Source organism: Rhodamnia argentea, chromosome 5 (genome assembly GCF_020921035.1).
Source record: "Rhodamnia argentea isolate NSW1041297 chromosome 5, ASM2092103v1, whole genome shotgun sequence".
Classification (NCBI taxonomy): Eukaryota; Viridiplantae; Streptophyta; class Magnoliopsida; order Myrtales; family Myrtaceae; genus Rhodamnia; species Rhodamnia argentea.
Window position 1 is genome coordinate 16,523,022 of NC_063154.1, and position 22,165 is coordinate 16,545,186.

Below are 22,165 nucleotides of genomic sequence, written 5' to 3' on the forward strand. Positions count from 1 at the left end.
TTCTTCTGGCGGGGTCAGTCATCGGCACCAAAGTGAAAGTAGAGACCAGAGAAGGAGATAGAGAAAGAGAATGGCAAGGCAAAAGGCAATGTTGAATTCAAGAAGCCAAGGTGTGGAGCAGAAATGGGTGTGCATTCTGCTTGTGCTGATGTCTGCTTCAGCTGCTTCATCTCAGCACATAGTGGAGACACTTCCTGGGTTTCCTGGTAGACTTCCTTTCAAGCTTGAAACCGGGTCAGTTTGGACTCTCTCTCTCTCCCTCTCAACAACTATTTGAACTAGATTTTCTTCACGTATTGCAATTTCAGACACTTCGTATTGTAATGCGACGGAAATGAACCGGTTTATGACGGTCCATGACTGGGGGAGCAACATAGATGGATATGTGATCGATTTCTGATAAATACATACTTATCCTTTCAAGTGTGACGGATTAATTCATAAAATCTGGATTAAAAGGTGCATGTTCTGACAAGCCCATCTCTACTTGGCCATAATATAGGTGCTCTTGACTTCATAACATATGGTAGGGAAAATACAATTTAGATAATCAAAGTCCTAGTAACAAAATATTTGTTGAACATGATTATTTGATCTAATAAACCAGTTAAAATCTTGAAAGTATTTCAGGTTCTATCAGTTCCTTTGCTCTCTATTTCTGTACCTTTTTGGCTCTGAATTTTCTGGCTGGATTGTTAAGGCATTACCGGGTTATCCCGGATTGCTTTCGCTGCACCAATGCTTAGGTTCATTTCGAAAAAGTGCTTCAAAAACCTTCCTTTGTCAGCTGAAAAAACCCATGTTTGGCTGTTCGAAAGTCAGCTATGTTGGTGCTCCATCATCTGACTCACTGGATAGAGCAACTTTCCAATCTAATCCAATGAATCCTTCATCACCTATATGACCTTTTTTTTAATTGAGCTGTGAAACAAAACGATGCCGTTTTGAGACATGGCGCCACTTTGGATGAAGCAGAGTTGTTTTTGCAAATCCACGTCGCCGGGTTTTTTCAATATAATGCCAACTCATTTAAAAATTTTAATTGGAAATGCTACGTATTAATTTTGGCAAAAATTTCTCGCCGAAGCCACTTAAGTATTGTTTTTTTCTCTAATTTGACAATTAAGTAATCTGACGGAAACTTTTAACACTAAAGTGAGTTTCATACACAACTTTTGGCATTTCTGATGTAATTCTCCTGGTTTTTAGTAATGTAACTGCACTAATTGGGTATTTTGGTTGCTGCAGGTACATAAGTAAATTTGGCTTCGCAATGCACGGATGGATTTGACTTCTTCAAGAGATCTTAATTGGGTATTTTGGTTGCTGCAGGTACATAAGTGTAGGCGAGATCGAGTTCTTCTACTACTTTGTGCAGTCTACGGGGAATCCTAGAGCTGATCCTCTTATCCTTTTCATGAACGGAGGTCCTGGGTGTTCGGGTTTGAATGCCTTCTTGTACCAGATCGGTCTGTATCTTCTTCTTCACTACTCCTATAATGTCATCATTATCTGTGTAATTGTACGATGCTGCAAATGTCTTCGAGTAGCTGTTAACATGGAGTTTTCAATGTCTGCGATTTGCAGGTCCGCTTAAATTCAACGTCACCGATTACACCGGGGGTTTGCCGTCATTACTCTACGAGCCAGATGCGTGGACTGAGGTAAAGTGCGAAGATTAATATTTGCCCTCGATTTTCAATACACCTCAATTCCATTTGAATCTTGTCGTCCTATTGAGTTTCATACTGACTTTTCATCCCGCAAAATTAATCAGACAGCCAACATTATATTCATTGATGCACCAGTCGGCGCGGGTTTCTCCTATGCGACATCCACGTCGAGTACAATTCCCACAGACACATTGAATTCTGCACAGATGCAGGCCTTCTTGAGAAATGTGAGTGAAATTTTGGACAGATCATGGTGGTTATATCATGATGTAAGAAAAATTGGGAGTGAAAGTGCCAATTTATGTATGCGGTGCAGTGGTTGGTAGCTCATCCAAGTTTCGAAACCAATCCGGTGTTTGTTGGTAGCGATTCTTATGCCGGTTTATATCCTCCAATGGTTGCTATGGCGATTCTACAAGGTAGTAAGTTTTTTTTCTATGAGCCCGAGTGAAATGGGATAAACATAGACGTTATCACCTGTCCCTATCAATTTATGGAACATCCATTTCTTTCCTTTCTTGTTGCAAACTTGCAGGGAATGAAGCTGGACTTAAACCATATGTCCACCTCAAGGTATTGGAGAAAGCTTGCTCTTCATCTTAAATTTCTCCTCCTTAAAATTTGACATAAACTGTATCTTATGTTAATGTACTGTTCTTCTCTGTTTGAATCATGTTTAGGGGATGATACTATCATGTCCCCACACGAACACCGATCTTGAAACAAACGCAAGAATTCCGTTTGCACATAGGTTGGCCCTCATTTCAGATGCACTTTATAAGGTAAATGAATGATAAATCATATGTTAACTCATTGAACAAGACTAGTTGAGCATTGAGTCCCGGGTTTGATCAAACTGTGCACCCTTCGTTATTTTTCAGTCTTTAGAAGTAAATTGTGGTGGGAATTTTGTGGATTCGACAAACGCGAACTGCACAAAGGATCTAGCAACGTACAACAAGGTTAGCCTGGTGCATCCCTAATGGATACATGTGAAGTAGACAAGTTCTTTTTTGCTCTCCAAACTCTTTTCTGGAATGAAATTCATTGAATATAAAGTTTGAGCAGAGATGTTTGGTTGTTTCTGTCTTATTTGCAGCTAATTGAATTGATCAACGAAACAAATGTTCTTGACCCTGTTTGTACTTTCATTTCACCAAAATCGAAAGAAGCTTTCAAATTGGCAACACCAAACCAAGAGGAGCACAGGAGGTCCCTCCAAGATTCCAGCAAGGATTATCTCGTGTCCCTACGGAGACCTCGCGATCTTTGGTGCAAGGTCTCTCTCTCTCTCTCTCTATCTATCTATCTATCTATCTATCTATCTATCATTTTTTCTTATTCTTTTATTAAATGTGACAGTATTTCGATTATCTACTTGTCGATATGTGGGGTAATTATCCAGGCGTACAAGAAGCTCTTCATGTTCGAGCTGTATGTACTTGATTTGCCAGAAATTTCTCTTTCAAATTTATTTCCTTTTTCTGTCCAAAAAAAATTTCATTTCCTTTTGAGGGAACTAACCAAATAGTTGTATCCTGTCGGGTCGTTTTGTAGGGAACTGTCAGCGAATTTTTCAGGTGTAACATTTCCTTAGCCTACAGTGAAGATATCACCAATGTTCTCGATTATCATAAGAATCTCACCCGTCTGGGCATGCAAGTTCTAGTTTTCAGGTAAAACCTACTGAAAACCAACAATTACAATATTCTAGGAACGTTTTTATGAATGTGAAATCCTACAAGAAGAATTACTTCATTGGACCCGTGATGAGTAACTCATTCTTTCGCAGTGGTGATCACGACATGCTTATGCCGCATAACGGTATCGAGAAGTGGATAAAATGGCTTGATTTGACAGTGGATACAGATTGGAGACCGTGGTTTGTAGATGGCCAAGTTGCTGGGTAAGCTCGCGAACAGTTCAGTCTAGTGCAAGCTTTTAGATGAACGTACTTTTGCATTCGTTTAGTCTTCAATGCTGCAAGAGCTTCCGATTTCACCATGCTTTCAATAGGTACACGAGGAAGTATCAAGAGGGCGCATATCGATTGACTTATGCAACATTAAAGGTTGGAACTCCGACTTCAATGCCACCTCATCCTTCTCTTTGAGTAGCCTCTGGTGTCATAATACTTTTGTCCCTCTGTTAACGCCAATGATACAGGGAGCTGGTCACTCGCCTCCAGAATACAAACGCAGAGAATGCTACAAGATGTTTCGTAGGTGGATTCATTACTATCCTCTGTAGAACGTTGTGAGATGTTTCCTAGATGGATGCATTACCGTCCTCTGTAGATCTACGAGTTCAGTTGCTGGTGATGGAATAAACTTATCGTGATTCATGTGATCAGAAGAACATCCGCTACATGCCAAGGAATAATTTCCAATGGAGGGTCTCTCTCTTTCCCATTGCTCTATGTTTTCATTTTTCCTTTTTTTTTTTACATATAAAGTTCTTATTCTTATTTTAAGTCTTTCAAGTATATAGATCTTGACATGCATAGCATTCAAGATTTTTTCTACGGTTCTTAATGTTGGCAATATTTGTTCCAAAATCTTAAAAGGGAAAGTGAAATGCGTTTTACGCGATGTTTCCGCAAAAAAAATAATAATTCAAAAAATATTTTGCTAAAAATGAGCGTTTGTAATGCTTAAAATATGAATGGCAAGTATTTTTATCATCAATGACGACTTTTAGTCACAAATTGTTGGTGATTATGATGAAAATAGGCCTATTTCCATTAAAAACCTGCACCTATGAGTTATGTCCCAATTCTATCCCAAATTAATTTTTGTCCCATAAAAAATCTCAAACTTTCACTTCATACCTAAATCTGCCCTCCATTATCTTTTCCGTCCAGTTATACTGTTAGAATTTGACCAGTTAGTTCCACATCGTTGTAATATTCCAAATTACTATTTTTTTTTCATTTTTTCCCCTTTTTCTTCTCCGTTCACTTATACCATGACAAACCATTATCAACCCATCCATAAGATCATTTAACCCTGATCGGTAGCCTTCGGAGTGCTACGTCTGGCATTGTTACGGAGAGCACCACCGGCAATCCCGTAGCCATGATAGCTCTTGCAAAAGTGGTGTGACTAAGACGATTGGAGTTGTAGTAGCAGAACTTGGTTCTGGTGGAACCACGGCGAGGGCATTTTAGCTGTTCTTGCTCTGGGAATTGAAGACTTGTCGTGGGTTGAAACAGTGATGATGGGTCGTGGTGCATTTTCTTGCCTACTTTTTTTAGTGAGATTTACCAAAAAGAAGTTCAAGTTCTGAAAGTTTTCAGGACTAAAAATGATCGAAATCAGGGTTTTGAGGCCAAACTGATTTGACTTCGAAGTGGATCTGTGAGTTAGAGCTCAAAGGGCATGTGCGAAATTGAATCTTGGCTCCGTTTGGTTTAGGTTAAGAATAGAGATTGTGAGGTCTCGCTCCTCAATCACGGATGGCAACCTCCATTAATGGAGGTCGGCCGTAGAGCAGAAAGGGAGAGAGAAGAGCTTGGGCTCATTTTGTCGTCACCCGGGCTCGAAATGGATCTACAAAGCTTCGGGAATGACTAATCGAAGGTAATTACGATAAAATGCTTTCTTGAAACTTGAAAAACTGGTACTGAAAATAAGGGTGTCGACTGAGACTGTTGGATATGATTCCAACGGTTGGTGAGCGCAAGTGAACTCTGGTCGAGCGAGTTTGTGCGAAGAAGATGATAAACAATGTCTTTCATATAGGTTGTCCATGGCGACAGTAAAAGGAAGAAGGATAAAAAGAAAATAAGTTCAATTAAACTGATGTGTAGAAAATGACATAGATGACACGTGGATGACACTTCATATAGTAACAGCATAATTGGACGGAATAATAACGGCAGGCAGATTTGGGTATGAAGTGAAAGATGATGGTTTTTTACAAGACAAAAAATAGATTGGGATAAAATTGGGACATAAACTAAAGTTTCGGATTTTTAATAGAATTAGGCCGATGAAAATGGGGTTCTTCGACTAATTTTTCCATACAAGACAAGCGAATCAATTCTTTTAAGAATACTTTTAAAGTCGTTGATTTTCCTCGAAATAAAAGCTACGCAAAAGTACCTAATGAGCAAATGCTTCGATAAATGGCAAATATATCTCTTTGACGCGCAAGACAATTGGGAGATTAACAAGAGTTCTACGTGATCAAACCCAGAAACTAATACCTCTTGAAAAGCACTGTGATCACTTGTCGAATTTCCGTTCCTTGTTTAATAGCATTCTCTTCTTCTTCTTCACCTCCTGATTTCAACAATCATGTTACCTCCTGATTTGAACAATCATGTCGACCTATGATCAAGGCAAAGTCTCCCTCCTTATAGGAGGTACGAATGTCTTGACCCAATTTACTTGCTCCAACACAACCAACGCATGCCAAATGTGCCGTCATCAAGCAGTTTCCTGAAGCACTGTCCTTAACTGCTTAGAGTAACCGTGCGCCATGCTTGTTTCTATCCGAGCATGGGCGCGTACAAGATATGCACGATGAGTGAAGATCAGAATAACCGAATGACCTTACGGCTAGGCCAAAATTCTCGGCTAGGCCAAAATTCTGGGCCAAGCTACGAGAGAGCAAACTCAAATTGAATAGATTACCAATTCGACACTTCTTAACCTATCACATTAAGGACACTACCAATGTCTCTTTGAAAACGAGTAAAACATGATGAGCAGAGCAGCACATCAATCAAAAGATGGAAAAGCCATTGCTAAGCGATGACTACTTACATTGTTAACTACAGAAACAGGGAATGCATAGCCAATGGCCTACACATATTAAACAAGAGCGTCTGTGCTATGCCTGGCCAAACTCTTAAGGTCTCGGAAAGAAATTTGTGCACATAGAATACAGAGTTTGGTGCATTCCGGTGTATAATAGAAGCTTTTCACCACCTCGGTGGGAATACAAAACAGCAAAACGGTTTGATCTTAGCCAGCAGAGCAGCCTGTAGGATTCTCATGAACATGACACTGACAAATGCATTTAAGACAAATAACTTCACAAACTCCAAAATAGTATGAGGGGGTATATACTACATGAAAGTTTTTATATTTCGTACGACGAAAAATCTCACACAAATGTTAGTGAAACAACAATGATGCCTAAAATACACAGTGATAAATGCCACCTAAACATCCAGAACTCGATAATTCCATTCGTGTACACAATATCGGCAAATAGCATCACGGGAGGACATTTCCGACTCTATAACGGAAAAAATGGACATATCCAAGTGTGCACGCATGAAATCAATGATCAACATTACAAAAGAGATAATTCACCCGAAGGAATTGATCTCTTCACGAGTTTGGCCCAAGATTCATTTGTCTCAGTGATAACCTTCAGAGCATAAGCCTGCAGCATCATATCCCACAGTATGCAATTCATTAGATTTGAATCAAAAGCAATAATAGCAAATGTAAACCTTCCAAACTATATAGAAAGATGCATTCGCTAATGCCTACGCAAACTGATCTAATAATTGGAGCATTCCCTAACTGTTGGTTGGTTGGGCCTTCAGGGTGGCAGTAAGACCAGAGACCTTTTCATTTCAAATATTCAAGACAAAAAGATGAAGGCCTACAACCAAAGGTGGAGAAACCATTCAGATCAAGGCCTATCTTACAGATATGTAGCTAGGAAGCAACGCTGTCGTGAATCTGGCAAAATGCTCATATTGACCAGTGTACTTGTAATTGACAAATGTCAATGTAGGCCTAATTGACAAATGTCATCAAGCATTGGATCTAAGTAGCGCGACTTGCTGGCTAGTGGGGAAAAGAAGGAAAAGGAAATTTTCACAATCACTAATGGCCATGGAGCATTGCCATAAAGTTATTTTATGAATGGGTTAGAGAGAACTCTCAACATAGCAATTTGCGGAAGATAAGCATGATAAGAAAATCTTCGGTGAAGCAAATTGCTGGTAAACAGTGCATGCTGGGCCATGGCATTTTACTGCTTCTGCACAAAAGTTTTTTGTTCTATTGGGTGTCAAAATATGTGCAAAGTATGTTGAAGACATTGAATATACCTTGTCAGCTGGCTTGTTTCCAAGACCAAACTTATTGGCTGGTTTTCCGTCAGGAATTTTGTAGTCACGAAACCAGTCCCTGATTGCAGTTAGAGTACCCTGAGGATATAAAACATCTCAGAAAGCGTCTGAGCTTTACATGTTATTCAGGATATAATTAACAAAAAAAGAAAAATACAGCAGTGATGGATAATTATAACACTTTTAGGGATAGGACTAGTGTTTTTATTTGTAATTCCTTTTTCAATGTCCACACGCACAGAGAGTGACAGAGAGACAGAACTGCTTTGAAAGTGGTGGGGAGTACCATATATGTTCACACGGTTGGTATATATCCATGCTAAGAGCTTGGAATGTGGGAAGTATTCTTTTGACTTTTGATTCTTCATGAATCTTTCAGAGTACTTTCGACCTCTCTAATAGGTGAATGGCTTTTACACCTTCGGTGCCCTTTCAAACATAGTATCATGCTTTCTCAAAAGAAAAAATAAGTATTCTAGTTCTGTTTCTAATGCCAGACAATTTCCCTTTCCTAATCCAGACATATGTACCACTATGATAGACCCAATCATGTAAACCATCACCTCTCACAAATTTTACAAGTTCATCTGACCAGATTGCTATGATAAAAATTGGTGCCAGTTTGTAGCAATAAACATATCGAAGTTGCAAAACAGACTATGGTGCATAATAGCATATTGTTGAGAGAAAGGTGAATAGCATGAGCGAAAGGCACGATACTCAGCCAAATAGAACATACCGGGAAATGCTTCTCAACATCATCTATATCATTTACAAGGGAAGCTTTAGGATCATCCAGTGAAATTGCTATTACTTTCCAGTCAAGTTCCCCCTCATCAATCATAGCTAATGCAGCCAAGGGCTTGACCTTAAGAATCTCACCAATCTGTCTCCGACTTTCACCAATCTCAACAACATCAACTACACAGTCAAGAATATAAATACTGATTATTATTCTATATCCCCATTAAAAATTCTTGAATAAAGAAAGTTGAGAACTGTAGTTTGTTCAATACCTGGATCATTATCGCCAAATGCCCCTTCAACTTCAGAGTTTGCAAAAGATGGGTCTTCCCATGTTTGTGGAAGTAATCCATAATTCCAGTGGATATTGTAGCTGAGGAAGACAATTAAGATGCTTCAGCTTTCGAATATAAAAAAATGCAGTTAGAAGGCATAACTTCCTTCTAGACCTAGCTAAACTCAATTTGAGAGGGCTTCTTCCTATACCTGTGGATTTCAAACCAATTGGCTACTTCCATTTACATAATTTATAAATTTGTTTTAAGTATAAATGATAAATCCAGTTCTAATATGAGAGGAGAGACTATAACCTGAAAACTAGATCTCTCAAAATATACCTGTATCCTCCACAGCCGCTATAAGTCTTTTGATGAAGTGGCCATGTAGAAACATCATAAAGGGAGTTTTAAAGAACAGATGCACTTGAAAAACACCTAATGAGAAACGATGCAGAATTTCCATTACTCTGATGATAATTATTAGAGAAAACCGGGCGGTTGCTCCTTTAAGAATAGGTTTGCGGAATTTACATCAAGATGCTCCACAACCACAACACAGTGGCAGCTCCAGTCAAAATGAATCAAAACTCCAGAAGGATGTGGATAAAAGCTATAAGAACGAAGATCTTGAACATGGATACAGGTTTCATGCTAGAAACACACAGGCGTAAAGCATCCATGTAAGCCACCCACAGTCGTCGTCATTCTAACAATATACATGGCTACAAGTGGGCTTTGGGCCTCTCCCCATTGCTCTAGATCAAACATTCTTAGTTTGAAAAAAGGTTAGCAAATACTAACTGCGAAATAAAAAGAAGGCCAAGAAGAAAGACCATATTTTTTCATCTGTGTGTCGCCTTGGAGCTTCAAAATGATGCACAAGCAGGAAGCCAAGAAATGAATGCAGTGGACATTAATCATGACCACCTTATGTTTGAGGAGGTTTATGACATGTCAATCAGAAATTATTGAGTTTCAACCTCAAATGACTTTTACATCTGAACATTCATGGGGAGGAACTAAAGGAACTACGACTCACAAGTGACACTGGCTGTGACAGAAATTAAAGTGTTTAACATGCTCAGAAAGTAGACACCAGCATAGCTTGGTTAAATGAACGGAGAGCGCCCAATAATTTAACTGTTACACATACTGGTCTGCCCATGCCTTGCAGTTGAATATATTAGCAAACAGGAACATACATATTAAGTAGCTGACGTAGAGATATTTCAACTAGGGACAATAGCAGAGAAGCACATCTTACGGATAATATCGAAGATTGCCCTTCTTAGTATCCTGCTTGATGGGAGTGAATGGCTCGTCCGTAGCAACTTCCATCTTTGCACTTGACTCCTTAGGTATTTCAACTACAAAGTTGAAAACACCATGGCCTAGTTGCAATGGTATATCATGCCATGGGGAAACCTGCACCAGTGTCATACTTCTACTTCATGTTTGACCCCCAGAAATCGGTAACTCAACTTTTTTTCAAATCAATGTTTTTCGTCGATGACATCTTTTAGTTTGGCAAAAGTCCGTATGCTAAACAACAGCGACGAGAAGAATGTGAGACACTTCCTTGTATCGAAATGTAAACAATTCCAACATCAGGCATTTTCCTGCAAGACGAAAATACTTTAAAAGACGCTGAAATACGTTCTATTTCCAACGACCATAATGTCCAGTAACTCAAGAGAACACTACTATCGAATCAGGAGCAGCCAATTGCATCATTGGAAGTTGTCTGTTACTGCGCTCATTGGTCAAAACCTGATGTTGCCGCAAGTACAAGATATGACGTGGATGACAACCGAATCAAAGTTGTCTTTTTTTGCGCCCCAAACACAAAGCTTCTTATAAAGCGACAGTCTTCGATCTTCCTATCGATTATCCACCATATAACAATACCACAAACTTTCCGATACTTCCAAGTGAAATCCACCCCTTTCCATCATATTCTCGAGAATCAAATAAGCACACTCACAGAGAGAAAGCGAGGGACCAGAGAGAGACCTTCTTGCCGGAATCGTCGACGAGGAAGACCCTGTAATCGAGCGTCTCGGGCTTGCCCTCCTCTTTGACCTGGACCTGAGGCTTCTGGATAGCTCTGCAAGTGAACAACCTCCTGGAGGACGACGACGGCTCGGCCCCGGCCCTCCTGAAGAAGCACAGCCCGCCGGCGTTCACAGCCGTCCGCCGGAGCGAGAACGGCGTCCTGGCGAGCAGGCAAGAGGTGGCGCTCGTCGCCGCGGCCGGGATGACTCTCGCGGTCGCCATGGCCGGTCGGGAGGCGCTCTGCTTCTGCTGCTGACGGATCGAAGACGAAGACGATGGCGATTGGAGTGTGCTTTCGAGGAGTGCGAGCGAGCCACAGAGCCAAATACTGCTCGTGTATTTTCTCGTTTTCTTTTTAAAATTTTTTTTTTCTCTCCCCAAAAAAATTGCATAATAAAATGCAAAAGAGGACAAAAGAATCTGGTGGGCCCACGTGATACTTGCTATAGAGCGACTGGTGGAGATCGATGAGCCGCCTTAAGTAGTTATGCCGAGTGATATGTCCAAAAGGAGGGGGAAAAAAAAACCGAAAAGAAAATTTTCAAATAAAAACTCGAAGCGTTGTTATTGTCTTAAACAAAACCTTGAAGTGATGGTATTATTTCAAATAAGGATATGGAATGATCTTATTTCAAATAATAATTTAAAATTATTGTGATGATTTTAAATATGGGTCTAACTTTCGGGATGGTGAGGTGTATTTTTATCATTTACCATTTTGAACTTTCTTTCCTTTTTTTTATTTGCTTGCCAATTTTCTGTTTTTTTCTTCCTTTTTCGCCGATGGCTACCACTGGAAAGGGCTGGGAGGGCTAAGCATAATGGACTGTTCAAATCAGCCGGTTTGGTTTGATTCGGGAAGCCTCTAGTCCAGTTCTCGACTCTTAAAAGCGGAATCGGTGTTCGGATGGTCAAGTTTCCGATTCTAGGAATGGAGCAGAACCGATAGATCATCCAATCGGATCGAATTTTTTAAATTTTTATTAATTTTTTTTTTTAAAGAACATTCTCAATTGGTATTCAAAAGGGAAGGGGAGAGAGAGCTGGGAGACGAGGACGAATTTTTTTTTTTTTGTTGTTGCTTTTTTGGTCGAACGAGGACGACTTGAGGGACCAAGAAAACGGCGACGAAATGGGAGGACTTGCGGAGGAGCATGGTGGCGACCGAGCCTGTCTCCAAGCACACTACCTTGTCCTCCTTCATGGTCTTCTCCAACGCCTCCACCTAATGATTTTTCCTTTTTGGCAATCATCAACACCCAAACCATCATCAGCCCAAATTACCAAATTGAGAACGGGGAACCCGAAAGGCACAGTCTTAGTAGAATTGGATGATCATGTGTGACTGTGGATTGTCAAACAAGAGAAGAAAAAGGCAAAAGTAACTGACCACCTTTGGAAGAGGATCGGCGGAGATTTGAGCATCGGCACGGCCTAAACGTCCATCAAAATCAAATTTGAATAATTTATCTACCGGTTTCATTGGACCACCAGAGAACCGGACTATCTCGGACCATGCTCACTCTTAGCAAGGGTCGCCCTTGCCCCAAGCGAGGCCGGCGAGGGGATGCCTCACCTAGGCAAGATCACCCTCTAGTGAGGCAACCCTTGCCCAGGCCCTCGTCGGCAGCGTCTAGGCAAGGCGACCCTTGCCCAACCCTTTCCAAGCAACCATCGGCGAAAAAGAAAGAAAAAACAAAAAAGGAATGAAAAAGGCAAAAAAAAAATAAAAATATGTAAAGAACGAAAATGCCCTTAACCACCTTGAAAGTCAGACCCTTACTTGATGACCACTTTAGGTCTTTATTTGAAAGAGACAATGTCCACTTCATGCCTTATTTGATAGAACGATGGTATTTCTGGCTCTTATTTAGAATTTGTTCAAAAAAAGTTATTATGATTTTGTTTTTCATTTTTCAAGAAAATGTTTACTTGTACCCAAAAATATATATATATTCGCTAGCAAATTTTCATTTGAATTATTAGAATTTTTGCCAAAGAAATTTAGCAATTTTTTTTTCCTAACAGATGTTGCGAATCGATTATCGGAGGCTTAAAATAAATAGGACTTATGAATTGGTCGATAAACTCGTTTAAGCTCTTTCATAAAAGTTCTTACCTCTCTTGGTAAAGAAACTTCCGAAAAAAAAAAAAAAAGATAAGTAGGATTCTTTTCCCATGCCGCTATAGCTATAGATTAGGGGTGAGCGGTTCCCGGTCCGATCCAGTTCCCATCAAAAATCGGGAACCGGACCGGTGGTCCCGGTTCCCACTTTTCGGAACCACGGACCGGATCGGCCACCCTCGGAACCAAGAATCGGACCGGACCGTCGGTTTGGTCCGGTTCCCGGGCAGTTCTAAGAATTTCCGATCCGCGGTTACGAAAAGTGAATACACACTTTGATAGAAGACACAATTGAGCTCGAGGTTGAGAAAACAAGGGTCGGTGTACCATGAGCTCGGCGAAATCAAGGCCTCTTCAATTGGCAGGTTTGGATCGAACTCTAAATGACATAAACCTAAACAATAAGTAAACGTTAGGTTTGTTTTTTAAAAAAACAAATTTTAAAAAAAGGATCGGTCCGGTCCGGGGGGTCGAGTCCGGTCATGGGCCCTGAAACCGGGAACCAGACCTCCCGGTCACCGGTTCCAATTTTAGGAACCGGACCGGATCCTCCTAAAATCGGGAACCGAACCATCGGTCCCGGTTCGATCCGGGCGGTCCCGGTCCGAGCGGTCTTTTTTGCTTACCCCTACTATAGATGGCTAGTGCAATAGAGAAAATTTTTCTCATCACAAAAGAGACAAATTTTGCCAAGGTTTAGGCATCATTTATTTCACACAAAAAAAAAAATAAACAATTTTGAAAATATTTTTCTGAAAATGATCACTCATATCGTTTGAAATAGTCGAGCCAATAGCAAAAATTCCATTGTCAATAAAAATTATGTCAATATATATAAATATATTTTTGGTAAGGTAAGTGTGTATTGAACTTTTCAAAAAGCTAGGTACGGGTAGAAAACCGGGCACAAAAATCATGAACAATGTGTGGCACCATAAGTGCCAGAGAGGGTTCAACGGTGAACCGGTTGCAAGATACATAGCAGAGTGTAGAACGAAACCACCCGAGGCAAAGCCAACTAAAATGGAGCAAAAACAAGCTAAACATACAACCCTAAACAAAAGGAGATAACTATGGGGAAGCAGAGTCTTAGAGGACAGAAAAAAAACTGGAGAGTACAATAGGAACCCGATCGCATAGCACCGAAAGTATTAGCATCAAGAAGCAGCATCAAGCGTTGGTCGTGGATCCATCGAGCACCACCAATATAGTAGGCTCCTAAGTAACGAAGCAGTAGGCGTGGGAACAAAAGGAAACAGCCAGCATGAATGAAAAAAATTATGTCTATATATTTTTTGGTAAAGAGTGAAAAAGTTTACGGTTCGTTTATTTTTGTAAGTGATACAACGATTAATTTTTTAAAAAATATTTTTGAATCATTCATTTTTCACGAGACAAACGGAGCTTCAAACATATTTTCAAAGGCCCGATTTCCTTATAAAAAAAACCCCAACTTTAGGGTGTAATCCCAATTCTGCCCAAGCTATTTTGTCTTAAAAAACGTAACTTTAGATTCAGCCTCAATTCAGTCCCTAACTTTTTTCGTCTTAAAAAAAAATACTCCTAACTTTAGGTCCACTCTCAAATTAATATGCCTTGCACTTTTCTTTTATTTCACAAAGTTTAACTCTAGTCCCAAATATGCCCCTATTAGCCCTCTGTGTCCAAAATCATTATTAGTCGTCCCTGATTTCCCTAATTTTCATATAAAAAAATGCATTTGTTTTGGAGATAATTTTTTACGTCACTTTGCAGATGTGAATTTGCCGTTGACGTGCAAATACCACATCAATCAACTAATGACGATTTTTGGATAAAGGGTAAATAGATTTGTAACTTGATTGAAAGTTTGTGATTTTTTTTAAAAGCAAAAAACAGCGTTGAATGTTCACGTTTTTTAGATGAAGAAAAATGTTCAATGTAAAATTAGAACTGGACCTAATATTAATGGGGTTTATTCAGGAATTAGGTCAATTTTCAGACCAATCTTTTTTTTTCTTTTTTTTTTTTTTTTATAGGCTAGAGCCAGCCATCAACTTGTCTCGTGTCTTTCGTCTTCATTTCAAGTTTTTCAAATATTCGTGTCGATTTTGTGTCCTTGACATGATGCTTTCTACATAATTACAAATTCTCTTTGTCTAATTAAAAATGAATAAGAATGCGTCAGTTCTTGCCAGTTTCTTTCCGGCAATCCATCTTGTGAATTCTCTACCCCTCACGCTGCTCCTTTTGACATCGATCATTATGGAAATAGATTTAGGCCCTATTTATTAAAAAAAATGCATAATTCGAACAATATTTTTCCACAAATGATAATTTGTATCGCTTATGAAAATAAATAAATAAATAATATTTACTTGCTTTCTATAAAATCATTTAAATATAAATTGTTATTAACAATGCGAATAATTTTATTTATTAATTATTTCAAACTATACAAATAATCTTTTCCAGGAAAAAAAAAATTCGAACCATTTAGTTCTTCGCAAAATAAATTGGAATCTCCATTAGACCATGCCTTTGCGGAAGGCGCAATGGATCGATGGCAGCAAACTAAATCAAATCCCCCAACGAATCTGCAAATCGAGAATTAAAGGGTTTTTTTTTCATAATTAGCTGATCAGATCTTTCCCTCTTTTCTTGCCAATGATTTAGAACATTGATTGTAATTATTACCCTCGGAAAATGCTAAAAAGACAAAAAGAAAAAGAAAAATTGCATTATCAACGCATTGGATTTGGGTCTTTCATCTGATGCATTCCCTCAATTTCAAGCCACGAAAAGGAGGTGGAAAGAGAGCTTCGACTGAGAAGCACTTTGTCGGATAAGATATGTCGGAATTTGATGCAACATATTTCATGATGACCAGTTCAAGAGAGGAAATGGGATAAGAGGGAACACAATGTCACGAGCAAATTCAAATGTTGAGAATGACACCAACTCTCAGCTCTGCTGGATCCCGCTAGGCCAGGTCAGGTTCTTCACCGGCTTGAGGATGGCCTCGACCTCTGACAGTGTTTCTTGATCCATTCCCGCAGACACCAGCTCCGTTGCAGCAGTGACGTTGTCCTCGACCTGATAATCGCGCACGGCGTGAGAGCGTATCAGAGTGGTTCATTTCTACACTGCTACATGCTGCGCCTTCCTACTTAACTAGCGGTGATACAACCCATGTTCTTCGCCGCAGTAGAAGGTACTTGATGAGTTAGCTACAGAGCTGTTTTGGTAAAAATGCATGTGTGGCAGTTATTTAAATGGCATCGGGCGTCCCAGATTCCTCAACTTAACTTTTGTCAGGAAGATGAACCAATTAAGCAATCAACGAGGACTGTAGGATCATAGCAGAACATCAAACCGCAAATCGGCTCACATGAGCCATACCTAAATTGGCTCATCCCAAACTAAAGCCAAAGCCAATACCCCACTACAATCCCAATTACCACTATATTCTAAACTGTCCCACTCAAGAAGTTTGGATGCATATTGCACCCTGGCCATAAATATGTGTTATTTGCCAAGGACCCATGCTTTTCTCTGTACTGCCCAGAAACCAAAGGAGACAAACTAGGCAAACACATAATGGACATTAGTAGCAACCCACAAAGAACTTAGAAGTAGGATAACAAATTTTATGGGGTGTACACAGGCAAAAAGCGTCTGTCAATGAGAAAAGCAAAGATTACGCATCCAAGCAGAAAGCAAGGCTAAAATGCAACTGTCACTTATTGAAATGATTTACGCAGATATCATTTACAATACAATCTCGATAAATCACTGAAAGCCTAGTGTAAATGTTAATACATACCTGTTTGACAGAGTTCATGCCAACCAGCACTGAGGAAATATCCTTGTTTGTCAAACTGTATTGCATGGCTAACTTTGAGATGTACTTTCCTTTCTTCTGGCAAAAGGCCGCAGCATCTTGACATGCAGACTGAAGCAAAATCATTTTGTTGACAAAGGTTATAGAAGTACCAACAATGTGTACCAGTTAGCATAAAAAGACATTGCTTTCACGAAATTTAGGTAGCTAGAAAGACCTAAACTACAAAAGTTTTGATTAAACAGAAGATCAACCAAGGACCAATCACCTCAAGTGCAACATTCTAATTTTATTCTAGCTCAGACATCGCTTGATCAACCATTACTATCATACAAATAATATCCTCAAATTCATTAAAATTTCCGAAACCATAGCCATGACCTTCCAGTACTGCCAATCTACCTCTATGACTTAAATGAGCATCCTTCTGCACAAGCACCTGAAATGCTCAAAAGATTCTCATCATCGCTCACAGGTAAATTCCATGTGGAGCACTAAGGATGACAGATAGCCAGCCAAACTACCCCTCAACTAGGCTTTGTTTCTAAATTTTAACATATCATTTCTGTGAGAAACAAAGGGAAGAAATTGTAAACCAACCTTTAGCTCAGGGGGAGCTGGATGCCACTCTGGTGGACCACTCTCAGTAAGAAGCCCCATTGCTAGGGGAGAGGCGCTTATTATACCAACACCTTTGCTCTTCAAGTATGGCAGCAAATCTTCCAAGGTATTGTCATTGATACTGAAGCGGCAGTAAGAAAGGACTACGTCGACTGAACGTGGTGGCACACGATCAAGCACATATGTGAAGATTCCCAATGGTAGTCCAGTAATGCCAATGAAACGGATCTTTCCGGTTTCCTTCAGTTTCAGAAGTGCAGGAATAGTCTCATTGACAATCTGTCAGTTTGGAAAAGCCATGTGTTCACGCTCATTTGTCAGAATAAATGTGACAAATCAACAATACAGTGCCCAAATGGAAAAAAACGAGAAAGGTAAGCACCTGATCCAGGGAGCCAAATTCAATATCATGGCATTGAAGTATATCTACATAATCAAGTTGCAATCTTTCTAAACTCTCATCAATGCTCCTTGTCACTCTCTCGGCACTAAAGTCAAAGCCCTCTTTATAACGTCCACATTTCGTTGATACAACGTACTGATCTCTTGGTACACCTGAAGCTTTAAGTGCCAGCCCCAGCATCTTCTCTGACAACGTTCCTCCATAGTACCTTTAACAATAGGATACATCAGGTGATATTTTCAAGCGGAAAACGAGCGCATAATGGAGGTCCAAAATGCATGTATAAAAACAACAACAGAGCCGGTTTAAAAAGCGGGTACAACAAAATGAAGACCAGAAATTATGTGAGAGCATCCACCAATCCGAAAACAAAGAGAGACCTCAAATGAGCTGACCAACCACCAAAGAGTTGCTGAGTCCAGATCAATTTCTCCACTTTTCATCGGTTCAATGCTTACGCATAGTAGTAAAGTTGGATAAAGATTGGACGAAAAGCAGAAATTGAGTAGAAAATGGCAATGATTATGCGTGCACCTCAAACAAAATTAATGCAAATAATTGATTATCGCCATCATCAAAGAGTTATTAACACTGTTATCTCAGTAACTTCCACTAGTCCTCCTCTTATGTGATTAACTACCAGTGATCTTATCGCTCATCAATATTTTGAAACAAAGAACATATCCCCTCACTCGATGATCCTCCAGCGATGAACCATCCAGGACATTATCGTACTATCTTGAAATCCTTCACCTGTCTACGCGTCCCCTCTCTCAAATAACAACTATTTTAGCATCTGCTCACTCAGATTGCAAAGCCACTCATTCCCATATTCTCAGCAACAAGCAGATGATCATTACCAATTCAGACATGGCTCAAGAACCAAGCCATCGACAAAACCGCCCTTTTCTCTACCCTAGACCATCATCATTTCTCGGAATCCAGGCAATAAAATGACCCCAACTCGACGAAACCTCTCTCTCTCTCTCTCTCTCTCTCTGGGCGATTGATCAAAAGTACAGTAAAAGAAAAGCGAAAAATTACAAATTTGCCTTACGGGGAGGTGTCGAAGAAATTGATGCCGAGGCGGAAAGCTTCGCGGACGGAAGCGACGGCCTCGTCCTCGGAGACGGGGCCGAAAACCCTGCCCAGAGGGGACGCGCCGAAGCCGACGCAGCTCACCTTCAGCCCCGTGCTGCCGAGCGGCCGGAGCTCGATATTCGCCGGCGGCGACGCAGCCATCGGAGACTCGCGCGGATCTTGATTTGTGGGTCAACGACGAACGCGGACGAAGAAGACGAAGAAGAGCGGGCCGGGGGGTGTGGTTGAAGCTTGATGCAGTGAGGAGGGAGGAGTGAGCGGAGCGGGAGCGAGGAGGGGAAGGTGGGTCGCAGACTCGCAGTGGGTGGGGCCCGATTGAGGGGAGCGAGGAAGTTTCGATGAAGACGAGGAAGGGACGGGGTGACCGTGCGACTGAATCGGACAGATTCCGGTGGATGCAACTCTTTGTTCATCATACTCAGCACTGCCGGGAAAAGAATAGTACGCCAAAAGTTGTGTGGGGACATGTCAAAAGTTTCATCGTATCAATTTTTTTTTTTAAAAAAATATTTATTTAAGTGACAATTTCGATATGCATCATCGAAAATTCGGTGTGGTATTATTTTACTAATATTTAAAATTGATGTGGCTAGTCGAAGATCCAATCAGTAGTAAAAAAAGGCTAAAAGAAAATATTTAAAATAAAAAAATACAAACTTAATTAGTTTACAAAAATTAATAAAAACCAAAAATTGAAAAAAAATAAAAAAAAATATAAACTTATTTAGTTTACAAATGCAAATGACTCAGAACTGAATTAACAAAAAAAAAAAAAATTAGAATCGAATTAACACAATTACAATAGATATATGATTTTTTTGATAATTTTCATTCCTCAATCTTCAATCAATCCCACTTAAGATCCACCCAATTACCTATTGCCATACGACGAACATCGAATGGATCCGATAGACCCAACTATAGGGACCGACGCGGTAGCCACTTGCTACCCCGGCCGACAAGAGTGGTCCAACATTTTGGACGCACACAAGGCAATATCAAGTTGCAATTTTTAATTAGTCGTTGGCCCACATAATTGATTCCCCCGTCATTTTTTTCGTGACTTGTTTCCTGTTTTTACCTTCTGCTTCCTTTTGGCTGGACGTCGTTGCGGCCTTTGTTGAAGTCAAGGGCTAAAAGGGAGATAAGTGAAAATGAGAAGTGACGTTTTTCTTTAATTTAATCAAACGTTGTCGGCTACTTAGGACTGATCGAGAGGTTGGCCAATCCGAACGGCATGACCAAAGCTCGTAATGTCCATATCGAGTTCGAAAAGCCATCTTCAGAACTTCATGATTCCGTCTTTCGACATTTGAAATTTGGTCTCTTTCCTTAATAGATTTTCGTCTCGGATCTTCGCAATCTCAAGGTCCGATTGCTGCAATGTCTCGATTCTTCGTATAGATTCTTTGATAAAAGAAGACCTTTGATTGGATACATCTTTACTATAGGAGGTTGTACAGTCAATTGGAAAGCTTCTTTATAAAATACTGTTATTTTGTTTACTACCGAGACAAAGTATATGGCTGTTACTGATGTAGTTAAAGAGGCCGGATGGTTAATAAGCTTATTTAGAGAGCTTAGCTTGGATTATAGTGCGATCGTTGTCCATTGTGATAGTCGGAGAGCTATACATCTTACTAAAGATTAGATGTATCATGAGAGGACGAAGTACATTGATGTGCGGTATCATTATATTCGGGACATTCTTGCTGATGGCTATATTAAGGTTTTGAAGATTAGTATAGAAAATAATTTAGCTAATATGTTGACGAAGTCCTTGCCTATTGCTAAATTCAAGCATTGCTTGGATTTGGTTAATGTTTCCTGCCTCTGGATTTTATTCTAGTGGGAGGAGAAGATGATTTGTTAGTTATGTCTATTCGAGAAATTTAAGCCAAGGTGGAGATTTGTTAAGTATGCCTTTAATTGTTTACAGGCTTGGACCAACGTTAGGGTTTGGGGGCAGCACTATATATATTGTCCTTCCTCGAGTTCTTATGTTAAAAAGTAGAGACAAAAAAGAGTTTTAGAGGTGCCTTTTGTAATCCTTGATTCTATAATGGATTTTGTTTCTCCTCTTCCTGTGATTTTTCCCGCAAGGGTTTCCACATAAATTTTTGTGTTCGTTTCTTCTTATCAATTTTAATTTCGTTATTATTTTCGCATTAGTTAAAACAATTAATCCGGGTGTAATTCCATATACAAGTGAAAGAAATCTAACCTCATCAATTCAGAATATAGGTTTTTCTCTTTTATAATTATTTGACATACGGTTTATGAATTATGAACGTACATATCGCGTACATAGGTTAGTGTATCGTGTCGTATCAATCGCTAGCAGCGGGCGTCATCCGATCCGCTGTATTAGAGATATCGTGCTCATATCGAAGCAATTCGACACGTTTATGTAACCATGTCATTTTCGGATTAGGCGCCCCATTTCGACACTTCGCAACCCTAATTGACTGCTTTAATCGGCGATCATTCTAATGCGTTATTATGAGAGTTTCTCGCTCTATCTCGCGCATGCGTAATCATGAGTTTGCAACTTTTCTTTGGCAAACACTTTTGGGAGATTTGGGTTTTTAGGGATAGTCAAAGTAGACGACGTAACCATTCATGGAGACTCAGAAAAGGGCAAAAGATTGTGCACGGGCCAGTCAACGATCTCGTCTCCTTTTTATCCGAAGAAATAGACAACCGAGTGGGAATCAGTGTCCATCACACATATCTTCACGGCACTTCTTGAAGTCATTTATCACATCAATCTCGGCAATTCTATTTATTTTCGATTGGACTTTCGGCCAAGAGATGTACAATTTACTTTCGATATTTTAATTTTCGAAATAAATATGTTGAATTTGAAAATCATAAAATTTGTCATAAAAATGCAATTGCATCTTAATAATTTCAAAAAAATTGCAATTCAAATTGCCCTACAAATTATCATGAAAGTATAATCGAGCCTTAAAACTTCAAAAAAATACAATCAACGAAAGGATTTGATTTCATCAATTTGATAAGTTTTAGAACTTAATTACATCTTATAAAAAGTTTTAGAACTCAATTGTATTTTGACTAGTTAATTGATCAATAAATATGTGGTAAGCATTGTTAGTCATTAACCCCAAAAAAAAAAAAAAGGCTATTATACATAAAATGGGTTTGATGGTGGACAAACAATTAAATCGATTAAAATGTAGAATGAAGCAGTCTAATTAGAGATGGATAGAGATATT

The 22,165-nt window shown here is 39.6% G+C and overlaps 3 protein-coding genes and 1 long non-coding RNA gene across 4 annotated transcripts in view; 1 reads left to right on the forward strand and 3 right to left on the reverse strand.

The window, feature by feature from the left end:
* Window positions 1-4,025, forward strand: LOC115746653 (serine carboxypeptidase-like 18). The gene is made up of 14 exons (XM_030682504.2): window positions 1-234; window positions 1,333-1,469; window positions 1,588-1,664; window positions 1,778-1,900; window positions 1,990-2,092; window positions 2,209-2,246; window positions 2,354-2,455; window positions 2,555-2,635; window positions 2,773-2,952; window positions 3,036-3,107; window positions 3,231-3,349; window positions 3,466-3,579; window positions 3,690-3,744; window positions 3,840-4,025. Exons 1-14 carry the CDS (start codon window positions 71-73, stop codon window positions 3,921-3,923), a joined length of 1,449 nt encoding a protein of 482 aa, XP_030538364.2. The 5' UTR covers window positions 1-70; the 3' UTR covers window positions 3,924-4,025.
* The window catches only part of LOC125315035, a 23,382-nt gene continuing 1,366 nt past the window's right edge, over window positions 150-22,165 (reverse strand). Inside the window, exons 2-3 of the long non-coding RNA XR_007198406.1 lie at window positions 12,016-12,020; window positions 150-261 (exon numbers count right to left, since the gene is read on the reverse strand). This is a non-coding gene — a long non-coding RNA (uncharacterized LOC125315035). The remainder of the gene's footprint in view (window positions 262-12,015; window positions 12,021-22,165) is intronic.
* LOC115746658 (soluble inorganic pyrophosphatase 6, chloroplastic) lies at window positions 6,732-11,187 on the reverse strand. Its single transcript, XM_030682515.2, has 6 exons — window positions 10,809-11,187; window positions 10,060-10,220; window positions 8,790-8,890; window positions 8,513-8,694; window positions 7,753-7,851; window positions 6,732-7,073 (listed from the first exon to the last, which is right to left on the reverse strand). Exons 1-6 carry the CDS (start codon window positions 11,070-11,072, stop codon window positions 6,981-6,983), a joined length of 900 nt encoding a protein of 299 aa, XP_030538375.1. The 5' UTR covers window positions 11,073-11,187; the 3' UTR covers window positions 6,732-6,980.
* LOC115746657 (L-galactose dehydrogenase) lies at window positions 15,674-19,310 on the reverse strand. The gene is made up of 5 exons (XM_030682513.2): window positions 18,880-19,310; window positions 17,802-18,030; window positions 17,399-17,698; window positions 16,781-16,909; window positions 15,674-16,050 (listed from the first exon to the last, which is right to left on the reverse strand). Exons 1-5 carry the CDS (start codon window positions 19,062-19,064, stop codon window positions 15,919-15,921), a joined length of 975 nt encoding a protein of 324 aa, XP_030538373.1. The 5' UTR covers window positions 19,065-19,310; the 3' UTR covers window positions 15,674-15,918.